General features: G+C 40.2%; 1 protein-coding gene across 1 annotated transcript in view; it reads right to left on the reverse strand.

Annotated features, from left to right (window-relative positions):
- Positions 1 to 13,096, reverse strand: part of KLHL32 (kelch like family member 32) — a 179,224-nt gene that overhangs the window by 17,231 nt on the left and 148,897 nt on the right. Inside the window, exon 7 of the mRNA XM_052645838.1 lies at positions 286 to 344. Within this exon, the coding sequence (XP_052501798.1) occupies positions 286 to 344 (59 nt within the window). The remainder of the gene's footprint in view (positions 1 to 285; positions 345 to 13,096) is intronic.

Here is a 13,096-nt window from a genome sequence, read left to right on the forward strand (position 1 = left end):
GGCATTTAACTCATCAACATATTTTCCCTTTTTCCTACATTATGCAAAACTCTGAAAGAGTTAAGCCGTGAGTAGAACATAAAACAAAAAGAGCTGAAGTTTCATGTTTTGTAAGGGAAAAAAAAAGGCAACCCAAAAGCAGTTTATCCAGATGCTTCCTTTTCTCTATGTAAGTTTAAGATGCATGTGTGTGTATAGACTTGGCATTCCAACTCCTAATTACTGGAGGAATCTTTAAAAATTCATTTTAATTAAGGTAATGAGCTTTTCTTAGATGAGTCTTACCTGGTTAGGTTCATATACCATTAGTCTGTTCTGATATTGTGCCGTGTTAGTTACTCCACCTGTAATAGATTAGCACATGTTAGCACTTTCATGAATAAGAAATGGGATAGTCCAACATAAGAATGAGATACAATTAAAGGAAAATTAGCTACTGCTGAGGATCTGTTTGTACACCCTCATGGTGAACCCATGACATAGTTAAGAAGCTTATTGTTGAAGCAGTTTCATTTTCAAGAAACATTTCAGAAGCAATCCAGTTTAGAGCAAGCAACAGGTACGCTGAGATTACCACAAGGCCCCCAATTCTGGCAAGGTGCTCTGCATGGCCAGAATGAGGCGCAAAATATGGTGAGGGAGTGGGAGCAAGCATAGCACACTTAACACAAATCTCTACAATATATATGCCAGGGACATAGTTATATAGAAAACTCTTGTCCTTGGGTAACTTGGTCATTTTATAGCTGTAGTCTTAGGTGTGCTAACACAGTGAACAGCCTTCTTTTTTTAAGGCTTTTTGATGTGGATCATTTTTAAAGTCTTTATTGAATCTGTTACAATACCGCTTCTGTTTTACATTTTTTGGCTTTCTGGCCCAGAGGCCTGGAGGATCTTAGCTCCCCAACCAGGGATCGAACCCATACCCCCTGCACTGGAAGACAAAGTCTTAACCTTCGGACTGCCAGGGAAGTCCCGACACAGTGATATCCTGATGTCTCTTCGGAAGAACTGTGTCTAGAAACGCACACACTACTCATCAAAAGAGATCTCGAGCCAGTGCTGTCCAACAGGATAAGCGCCACAAGCAGGAGTCACATATGCGATTTCACTTTTTCCAGTAGTCGCATTAAGCAGAAAAGAGAAACCCTTTACGTTAAACTTAATATGCGTTTAGTTCAACTCAATAATAATCCCCTCCCTATCTCTGAGGGATGCATTCCAAGACCTGCAGGGGATGCCTGAAAGTGTAGGATGGTACCAAATGCTGTATATACTTTGTTTTTCCTATATACATATACCTATGATAAAGTTTAATTTACAAATTAGGCACAGTAAGAGATTAACAACAATAACTAATAATGACTTTGAATAATTATAAAAATATATTCTAGTAAAAGTTATGTAAATGTGGACTCTCTCAAAATACCTTATTGTACTGTACTTATGATGATGATGATGTGGATGATATAACTGATGGGATGAAGTAAGAGGAATGACATAAATCATTTATGAAGCTTCCTGCAAGTTTTACAACCCAGGAGTATCTTCCTTGAAGACCTGGGAGCCATCCCATTGAGATGTTATCATCAAGGAAGATGATGTTCCCATCTCTCAGTTTCTATGGAGGCTAGGAGCCTAATTCTGATGGATGCAAATCAGGAAACACAAATGACCAAGCCACAGAGAAAAACATGTACAGATTCAGGGTAACTGAATGTGCTCAACACATCACATGGATCAACCTTCTTCCAAAAGTACTTTGGTATATTTCTTCTAGTTCACTCCAATGCTTAAAAACCCTATTGTTTTTCAGAGGAGTTGACTTCAGACTGCATTCTAATCTCTCTCCCCTAGTGCAATAGTCTTGAATCAAGTCTTCCTTGTCTGTTTAGCTTTGTCCAGTAAAAATTTTGCTTTGGTCGTTCAAATATTTTGGATAGGTCACAACTATCAACTCCATGGCCAGAAGTCAAATTAACCAAACACCACAGAATTAGTGCATCAGCTTAACGAAAGTGGAATAATCAGTCAATACTAATGGGTATATAAAGGAGAGGAAACCAGTCCAGGCCAACCATTACTGTCTCAATCCTGTAAGGAGAGTGTATCTTTCATGTAACTGACCATAGCTACTATCAACTGGAAGGCTTTTTTTATAAGTTCTCTCCGAAGCTTGCAACCACTTTCAAGATCACGGAAAGTGGTCTGTCTGCAGAAGAAATCCACAAAGAACAGAGAGAAATGAGCTTCCTGCCCTCAAATAGTCTTCTCTGGATTTCTCATTGAGTGTCTCATTTTTTTAAAGATGAAATCAAAGAAAAAGATAATACACTTAGGAAAGCTGAGGCTGAAATACCTACGTAGAGTCAAAATGTATGTCAAATACAGAGGGATGTTTGCTTTCCCCTCAACCTTCCTTTATTTTATCTGATTAAAACTTGAATGTCCAATAATTCTTTCTCAGCATAACTACAGAAAAGTAATCAAATCTATTGAGACTTCACAAGTCTTCAGGGTTAAAATGATTGCCAAGTGCTTTTGATCTGGCCCATAACCTCCAGATTAATGTCCAGCTTGCCTATAATCACTTCTCCAAATGAGAGGGAACAGAAGGTGAACTCCCCCCACATTATTTCAAAACTCTGACCGTCTCTCTACTTGTTTTAGAAATATGAGACAGAATTAATATCTACTGCAGTAAACTATCTGCTTATGACACCATTTGAAGATATTTACACTACAATATGTATGCGACTCCGCCCACTATAGATGAAATGTGCAGCCAGTGGATTCGAATGCAGCTGCTGCACCCTCACTCCCAACCAGGGCGTACCACTTACCTTCCTGCTTTTCAGAATTACTATTTACTGTCTTCCTCAGATGCATTTATAACACAGTTTTCCCCCCTTAATCTGCGCCCAGTAATTAGATTTTTTACCCTTACATACAAATTTTCATTCTTATGACAATGTTCAGAAATGAGATATTGGGTTACTAGTTGGGGGTGAGAATAAAAGTCCTAGTTAGTTATTTGGTTGATTACTTCTAGAATGTTAAACCACAGGAGGTGCCTAAAAAGCTCAGTGCTGTAACTTTTGCCAAGTCAGGATGGCAAGGGAAAAACCTTAAGAATTGGTTCTATTGCTTTCCCCCTTTGAAACAACTTACAAATGAGCATATAAATAAAAAGCATTTCTTCTCAGTACAAAAAATAAATTTTAAAAAAGCATCCAAGTTTGCAGCCCACATTTCTCTAGCAGTATTACTCATTTTCAGAGCTTTATCATTACATTCCCTTCACATAACACTCTTCACTTTTAGATTAATCTTCTGAAATGAGATGCTAAGGATTTGCATACAGATTTGACTATACAAAAATAGATATGGAATTAATAACAGTCTCTATATGTTTTAATTTCTCCTAGACTGGAGTACCCTTGCCTGCAGCAGTATTCCTGGCTTTGAAAGTCATCAAGCTGATTTGTCTGCTCTGGGTTATGATGCCACATGCTGCTATACTGTCCCCTGCAATCAAAGCACTTGCAAAGATAGATTCCATGCCTTCCTCTATCGAGTATATTTTATAGATTGGCAGTTTTGATCTCCCTCCCCCACCCCAGGGGGGATAATCTGCATCTTAACAGCTTTCTATAGATACATCTGTCATTAAATATGCCATCTCGTATCAGCAACCATTTTTAAAGCCAAGTTTTCCCTAACTTTGAAGTGCCAGAGTCAAAGTTAAGACTTTTCAGCCAAAATTGAAAATGAACAACCCTGTCTTATACTTTTGAACTGTGACTTAAAGATATACGGCAGGTTCCCTCAAAGTCAAATAAGTCTTTAAAAACTGCCAGAAGGAATGAAAAGTTACCACCATGCTACCAGCAGTGAGAAATGCTTTCTATCATCAAGACAAGAGTAACACATTTTTCTTAAGCTTCCCTGTTCAACTTCCCACAAAACGTTGTGACAAATGGATGCGTGAATGCCAGGGAGAAGATGACAGGTGACTGCCAAACAAACAACCTTTGTCTCCACTACTGCGAGCTCACTACTCCTAAATTCGTTGTGCTCAAAAGCAACAACTCACCAGTGCTGACAATGTCCATAAAATAGTGTTGGTCAATATATGTTAGTCAAGTTAGGTCAAGTGTGTTGGCCCTGCTCTTTCTTTTTTTTCAGGGATCTCTGTTAAGCAGAGAGTATGAAAGTCTTTAATAGGAATCTGTGGTACCTAATGTAGCGGTAGTACCCCTACTGGAACAGAGCAGGATGCAAAGAACTGAATGTGTCCGTGCTCTTAGCTGAAATCAAGATTGCCAGGAGAAGCATCAGCAATCTTAGATATGCAGATGATACTACCCTAATAGCAGAAAGTGAAGAGAAACTAAAGAGCCTTTTGATGAAGGTGAAAGAGGAGAGTGGAAAAGTTGGCTTAAAACGTAATGTTTAGAAAAAGAAGATCATGGCATCCGTTCCCATCACTTCATGGCAAACAGATGAAGGAAAAGTAGAAACAGTGACATTTTCTTTTCTTGGGCTCCAAAATCACTGCAGATGTTGACTGCAGCCATGAAATTAAAAGATGCTTGCTCCTTGGAATTTGAAAAGCTATGACAAACCTAGACAATATATTAAAAAGCAGAGACATTACTTTGCCAACAAAGGTCAATCTAGTCAAAGCTATGGTTTTTCCAGTAGTCTTATATGGTTATGAGAGGTGTACCATAAAGAAGGCTGAGTGCCAAAGACTTGATGCTTTAGAATTCTGGTGTTGGAGAAGACTCTCAAGAGTCCCTTGGGGAGCAAGGAGGATCAACGCAGTCGATCCTAAAGGAAATCAACCTGAATATTCATTGGAAGGACTGATGCTGAAGCTCCAATACTTTGGCCACCTGATGCAAAGAGCCGACTCACTGGAAAAGACTGATGCTGAGAAAGATTGAGGGCAGGAAGAGAAGGGGGCAACAAAGGATGAGATGGTTGGATGGCATCACTGGCTCAGTGGACATGAATTTGAGCAAACTCCAGAAGATAGTGAAGGACAGGGAAGCCTGGCGTGCTGCAGTCCATGGGGTCTCAAAGAGTTGGAACTACTTAGCAACTGAACAACAACAATGGTCTTAGGGAAGATGCTCCAGGCTGGAATCCCGTCAGCCAGTTCAAGATTGTGGAAAACCATGTAGAGTTCTTTGCAGCTTTCTTGAAGGCCTGCAGTGCCAGCCTCACAGTAATCTGGGGGTAGGGGAGGGAGAATTTCAGCACAAGCTGTGTTATGTGTCCCCCCTTACAGCTCCTTTATGACTCTATTCTGGGGTAAGCCATTTAGCAGCCAAGCTCAGGTTCCTCATATGCAAAACGGAGACTGGAACCTCTCTCTCGGGCTTCAAGTGAATGTCAGTACTTGGAATAGCAGCCATCCATAAAGGGAAGTTTACCACGATAGTGTAGTAGTTTGTTCATAAAGGTTTCTTACCATTTTCATAAAAGGTACAAATGAGCATACATGGAATACTGGAAAAGTAACTAAGTATGGAATTCTGAACTAATGAGTGAATTTTGTAGTCTGAAATAGATTCCTTATAGTTCTTTTTTCTAATAACGAGAATTACTGACTGGTTTATAAGGGTACCGAAGACTTTTTCCTTTTTAACAGTTTTAGCTTCTGCTCTATATGCAAACTTGCTCCAATTTGCAAAAGATTTTTTAAAACTTCACACTCATAGTCTAATTATCAAAAGAATAAACTGGCATTATTTAAGTTCATATAAGTCATTTTTTAAAAGAGGCAAACTCATTAATATTCCTTGATAAAAGGGATACCATGAGAATATTTATAATGAATGCAAACATAAACATTTTATTATCTTATTTTTACATGAGATTATACTGCCCATATTTTGGGAGTGTTAATACTGCCACATAAACAATGAAACCCAAGAATCTTTCTACTAAATTAGCATCTTGAATAGAAGCATCCTTAATCCATGCATTAAATTAAAACTAGAATCCATATTATTTCTGTCACACTTGAGGAAACCACACAAATGGATAGGTAATTAATACATTCAAAACCCTGCATAGAAAGTCTCAAATTTATAAAAACCTATAACAAAAAGATTGATGCACTTGAAAATATAAATTATATATATATATATGTGTCACCTAGAGTGTGCAGATATAACTTCGTAACCCAAAATATGTCAAGTATGCACCATGTGTTATTGTAACTAAGTGAAATAATAAGTGATGGTAACATCCACTACAATGCAGATGTCAGCTGACCTTTAAAATCTCAATAAAATCCACTCTAACTCCAATTCCTCATTCTGCGGAAAGCTGGAATCCTGCCTCCAAAGATTCTACAGGTTCCTAGCAGGATTAAACTCTAAAGGTCACTACTGCCTATCTCTAGTGTGCTGGCTTTGCTGTGTTCTTGTTGAATCTTTTACCTTTTTCCTGTAATTACACAAACTCTTCAACCAGTTCCCTATTTCTATGATGTATTGGGTTGGCCAAAACATTTGTTTGGTTAGTGAATAGGTTTTTCAATCAGGTTCCTAGTGAAAATGAAAAATATGTATTTTCACTTAAAATTGAACAAATTTTTTGGCCCACCCAATAGCTTTACTCTTCTTCTCTCCTCTTGGGAATAAAGAAAAATGACATATTTCTCATATTCTTAGGTAGAACAATTAGGCTCACTCTTTTTTTCTACTTTCTTTTCCTAAATTCATCTAGACAGACACAAATCGATCATCTCAACAAAGACTGTTCTCACCATGAAAGAAATGGAGCCAATTGCTGTTTTGTTGTTTTGTTTTTTACCCACTTAAGCTACCAACTTGAAAGGCCATTAGGCTATTATAATATGTAATCCTTTCAGAAAACAATGTTCTAATCTAAGCCAATATATTGATACTTTAGAGTAGTCCATATTATCACAGTTCCTTTATACATTTTAACTTTATATCATTTCTGTTTCAGAATCTAAACTATAGAAACACAAATAGAAAGACGTTATCTGGGTCAACTCTGTGCCCTAAGATGGTCAGTTAAGTAGACAATCAAATGATCATTGATCCTACACAAATGTCCAGGTATGAACTATTCTGTGTATCATTAACTCTCAGTCATGCCATTTGGAAGTTCTTTTTACAATGTAAGCATCTGTTTTTGAGATCTTTCTTTTTTGTAACTGATTTGTGTGGTTTCGCGGGGGAAAGTATGGTTTTCAAAAACCAGAGACACAGAAATAAAGTTCCTTCTTCACCAAATAATCACTGTGTTATCCCAACCACTTAACCTCTTTAAGTCTCATTTCTTTAGGAGCAATGTAAGGGGAAACTAAATGCTGCTTCAAAATAAAAGGAAGTCAGTTTAGGATGAAAGCTTTGGTGATTATTTTGGAGAATGTGTAGGTGATCTGATTGCTTTCTTTGAACCATTTAGGTCTTTTAAAAGCACTGTAGAATGGTTCATTTCTGTTTGGCTTCCATCTCAGTATAATACTGTAATGGTTTTGTTTTAATCTCTCTCAGATGGGGAGTAGTAAAGGCTGGATCATAACTGGTGGAGCGGGGCATGGAAACAGAAGAAAAAGTAACTGCTGGGACCAGCTAGCTGCTGGGACCTAAAACAAAAAGATTATTTCATTCTTAGTGGAATTCCAGCTTACTAGAAACTGAGGGTAAAGAATCCGCCAGGCAGGAGATTCAGTTCGATCCCTGGGTTGGGAAGATTTCCTGGAGAAGGAAATAACCCATTCCAGTATTCTTGCCTGGGAAATCCCATGGACAGAGAAGTCTGGCGGGTTATAGTCCATGGGGTTGCAAAGAGTTAGATACAACTACTGAGCGACTAACACTTTCCAGAACTTTTTAGTGGACTGTCAAGCTATCAAGCCCCAAACTCCTCAGGAGCAAGAAACAGAGCCTCTTAGGCAGTTATTCCACATCACAACAAACTTATTTCTCCCTCAAGCAAACCTGAGGCCCTGGACCCCACCTAACTGGGATCCCAGCATGTGAACTCTTTCAGTAGATCCTCTGGGGCATTCCCAGTCTAAAAAACTTTCCATCATGAGTAAATTCAAGGATTTGCCCTCATCAACTCTGCTGCTAAGTTGCTTCAGTCGTGTCTGACTCTGTGCGACCCCATAGACGGCAGCCCACCAGGCTTCTCCGTCCCTGGGATTCTCCAAGCAAGAACACTGGAGTGGGTTGCCATTTCCTTCTCCAATGCATGAAGTGAAAAGTGAAAGTGAAGTCACTGAGTCGTGTCCAACTCTCAGCAAGCCCATGGACTGCAGCCTACCAGGCTCCTCCGTCCATGGGATTTTCCAGGCAAGAGTACTGGAGTGGGGTGCCATTGCTGTACCACCAAAAAACAGAACAGAAATTTGCATACTGGGATACCATAGTTCTGTGGTTTCTAATGTAGCATGGGTTCTGACACAATTTGTATAAATATGTTAGCTCCTTCTGTTTTCTCTCAGAAACTTTTCCCAAGTCCACTGCCCTCAGGCCCTCCTCCTGATCCTGAAATGGCACGACCTCCACCGACGACTCTGCCTCTTGCTTGACCCTCATCAGGTCCCTGCCCCTCCTCTCTCAGCTCATCTAGGTCCACACCCAGCTTGTATCCTGCCCTGGAGCTGGGGGGTGCTCTCTCCTCCTGTCCAAGCCTGAGCCCCTGCCTAACTCCCACTGTCCTGTCTGGGACCCTGTGTCTGCAGTCAATACTGTATCCCCCACACTTATTCCCATTCCTGGTACCTATGAGCTGCTCTCAGCACTTGAAACCAGAAGATGCCCCGAGTCCTTCATTTCAAATCCACTCTGTCCTTCCCCTTAGCTATAAATTTGCTTAATGCACTCATTCCTCCAAAAAAAGTTCCCTCCTTTGACCTAGATTTTTTTTCCTCTAGCTAATCTCCATTCTCTCCACCAAACTTTTTTGTCTTTCCTTCCGTCTTTCCTCGTTTATTCTTCCTAAAGCCAAAATGCTATTAATTTATAATGAAAAGTACAGCTGTCACCCAGACTGAAGTACGTGTGTACCTAGCACAGTACCATCTCTCCCTGCAGGATGGAGCATGTTAATAGGCAAGTTGAGGGGAAGGCTCAAGTTCAGGGAGTCAAGTTTTGATGAAATCCCAGCATTGTGCAATGGTGGCCTATACTTGCAGCTTTCACTTCTTCATTTTCCATCTACACCTTTGACCACTGCATTCTAGCTTCTACCTTCTCTCATTCTCTTGAAACTGCTTCCAATATAACTACCAAGTAGTTCCTGGCTGAAAAATGCAGAGAAAATATTCTGGACTTGGACATCCCCACAGTCTTGGACACCTCTCACCCACCCTTCTGCTCTGGCTTCAGTTTCTATGATGCACCTCCTGCTCTGGCCTTGCCATCGCACATTCTCAGGCTCCTTCCTTCGTACCCCTTCCTCTGCATGCTTCTCACTAGTGTTTCCCAACCTTCTGCCCCTTTCCAGACCATCTCCAGCTCCTCTGGCTCCTCGCACTCTTCACCACCTTCTCATACTTAATTTGCTCTGAGAACCTCCTCACTTCCTTTTGCTCTGAGAAACAGCAGGCAGGAAGCTAGTGAAGGAGGGTAGATGAGATGCTAGCGGTGGGGTATAGAGAGGACTTGGGGGCTGAGCAGATATAAATACCAGGCCCCCCTTAGTTGGCCTCCTCCCACCGAGCTCAGCTGCCCAGGTACACGTACAAAGTGGACCACAGGGTTTTTCCAACACTGGATGCTTGCCAGAGGCTAAGAGAGTTATGGAAATGGTTGGACCATGAAGCCCAAGCCTGAGCACAGGGAGGGGTTAATGGGCAAATAGGAAGCAGCCAAAGGACCTGGGGCTAGGTGAGGCTGAAGATGCCACCAACTTCCAGGAAGCCTCTGGCTCCCCTACACTGATTACTCCCTGCTTCACACTAATTCTGTATCTCGGGAAGACATCTCTCATCACACACATCACGCGACACTGTAATCATCCATTTAAAAACTGTGAGCCCCAGCATGGGACCTGCCTTTGTGTCTTTGTGGCTGCAGCACTAGCCCAGAACCAGACTCAGGGAGGTGAGGAAACTTGCTCAGTTTGCTGGCTGGCAGAGTGGAGTAAAGTTTCACACGTGCGTGAGCCCTCAGTCTGTGACCTCAGTTCACACAACCAGCCTCAGTCATGCCCCCTGCTTGTCCCTAGTATTTTGTACACGGTTTCTTTAGATGCAATATTTGCACATTAAAGCTATAGCTGTGGCATTTTCAAAATGCTGACTATATTTTATATTGTTCTAATTATAATGAATACCAGAAAAATTAAAGTCCCTTTAATGGGTTTGAATAAATAAAAGTTATTTTAAATGGGGCAAATGCAAACTTCATCTAAATTTAATCAAGATGAAAATAAACATATATTCTAGGGAGTTAAAGAAGCCCTAGCAAATGTTCTTTCACGAATGAAATAGCTGAAAAAAACCTCTTTGATTGTCCACTCCTAGAGGGCAGGAAGTGTGTTTGCTGATTTAATCTTATGTATCCATGATCCAGTACTGACTTAATAAGGATAGACCATTTCCTGAGAGAATGAAGACAGCACTAAGTGCCACTCTTGAGGAAATGCAATGCCAACTGTCTTATCTCTGTAGTTTTAAGCCACTAATTTTGTGGTTAGCCTCCCATAATCCTGCTGCCAATTGGCAAAAATGAAAAGTAAGTTATTTTGCAAGATGAGTTCGGGATTCACTTTCACTCACATGAAAAAGGATCTTTTCAGTAGTTCACAAACAATCTCTTACAATGGAGAGCATGCCTTTTAAAAGTACAACAGTGGGATACTTAATGATTACTTTACTTCAGGATTGTGAATTTCAAGTAGAAATGAGGTGCGCTGGGTCACGATGTCAGATGCTAGAGGAGCCTGTAAAATCTGACTGTCTCTAACATCTTAAATCACATGCTAATGGGCATATCTACACAGCCCGATTTTCTGAATTCATCTCTGCGTGTCTCATTTTAAAAACAAGGGGCAGGTTTCCAGGTGTCCTGACCCTAAAACGGACAGCGAAGGGGAGAGTGAGCACACTGGAAATACTGAGTCTCTAAAGAAACATTCGTTTGTGTTCAATGGAACAAAAATAAGCCCCTAAAATCCACATCACCTCAGGCAAAGTTTACAAAATACCAGGAGGATGCCAATGACCAGATCCACCATCAATTAAACTGGAAAAAATTAATTATTTGGTAAAGGATAAGGAATAGCCCGAAATATTTTTATCTACTCCAAAAAGAAATCAGGGTAACACTTCTAAATCAGAGACAGTCAGGGTGAACTATATACCTTTTTTTTTTTTAAGGGCCCCTAGCAACCCTTTCCTATCCATGGTTAGATTCACAACTGATTTTATTATAAGCTGGGCCTGAGGAAATAGGCAGACGACTGAAGGTATTAGAAATGTCCCTGGTGATTGCCTCTTCTTTCCAATTAAAGGTATTGTACTGTACACAGAGAAGTAAGCTTTTCATCTCAAGTACACAGTAGGGAGAAATAAACCTGAGAAAACTGTGATTGTTTTCATTAAGTATGGTTAACACAGGCAGAATGTATTAGTGCAAAAAGAGAACAAAGGAAATTATTTCCTTTCATAGTAGGGAAAAAAACAGATACAGCAGCAGAAACTGAAATAAATGGATACATTTAATAAAACCAAAAAGGAAACATACAGACCCACATGGAGAGAGAAGTCAGCTAGAAGGAAAGTTATGACCAACCTAGACAGCACATTCAAAAGTAGAGACATTGCTTTGCCAACAAGGTCCATCTAGTCAAGGCTATGGTTTTCCCAGTGGTCATGTATGGATGTGAGAGTTGGACTATAAAGAAGGCTGAGTGCTGAAGAATTGACGCTTTTGAACTGTGGTGTTGAAGAAGACTCTTGAGAGCCCCTTGGACGGCAAGGAGATCCAACCAGTCCATTCTAAAGGAGATTAGTCCTGGGTGTTCATTGGAAGGACTGATGCTAAAGCTGAAACTCCAATATTTTGGCCACCTCATGCAAAGAGTTGACTCATTGGAAAAGACTCTGATGCTGGGAGGGATTGGGGGCAGGAGGAGAAGGGGACGACCGAGGATGAGATGGCTGGATGGCATCACGGACTCGATGGACATGGGTTTGGGTGGACTCCGGGAGCTGGTGATGGACAGGGAGGCCTGGCGTGCTGCAGTTCATGGGGTCGCAAAGAGGCGGACACGACTGAGCGACTGAACTGAACTGAACCTGGTTGAGAGATCTAGATCTAGGCTAAGATGAGCTGCTCTGCTTTCTTAAGGCCTCACTCAAGAAAGTGTTACGTAGTCACACCTCTAAGACTATGTAAGGGAATCTCCAGCATTTTAGAAAAAGTTTTATAGCCAAAATTAAAAATAAGGAATAATCATTAAATTATGAGTTTATACGAAATTTAGAAAATGCAATGCAAAATTTAGGAATGCAAGACCTTAGACATGTGTGAAAACCGAATGAGTCAATGGAAGGAATGTTAAGCTGGAAGACAATATAAAGTACACTGATTTTATAAATCCACCATTGTTTTGTTATCTAAGTATAGATCCGTTCTTCCTAATAGTGATGACTCTCTTGTAGCCAAGTGTAAGTTTCTTCAACAAATCTAACAGGATATAGTCCTAGCAGCTTTTTTCTTAACTGCTGAAACATATACTTAAAGAAAAAGGAATAAGTCACCAGATAAATGAGGTCTTATCTATATCAATATATAATAGCATACACACTCATATCTAATGTTGATTTGGTATACAGGACCACTAATTTAGCCTCATTTACCCTCTTCCTTGGTCTCAATCTTCATTCATTAATTATTGAGCAGTTAAATCCAGACATGAGCCAGGTTTATTCAATAAAAATCAGTGAATTGCCAATAATTGAGGCACTACCCAGAGACGCCAAGACTACAGTTGTCTCCCTAGTTACTGAAGATAGCAGAAGAAAAAGTGGGCAGAGTCCAGTGAATTTACTTTAAATGCAAGGGAGAATTTTGTTCGAGCAGATTTT

Source organism: Budorcas taxicolor, chromosome 9, assembly GCF_023091745.1.
Source record: "Budorcas taxicolor isolate Tak-1 chromosome 9, Takin1.1, whole genome shotgun sequence".
Taxonomy (NCBI): domain Eukaryota; kingdom Metazoa; phylum Chordata; class Mammalia; order Artiodactyla; family Bovidae; genus Budorcas; species Budorcas taxicolor.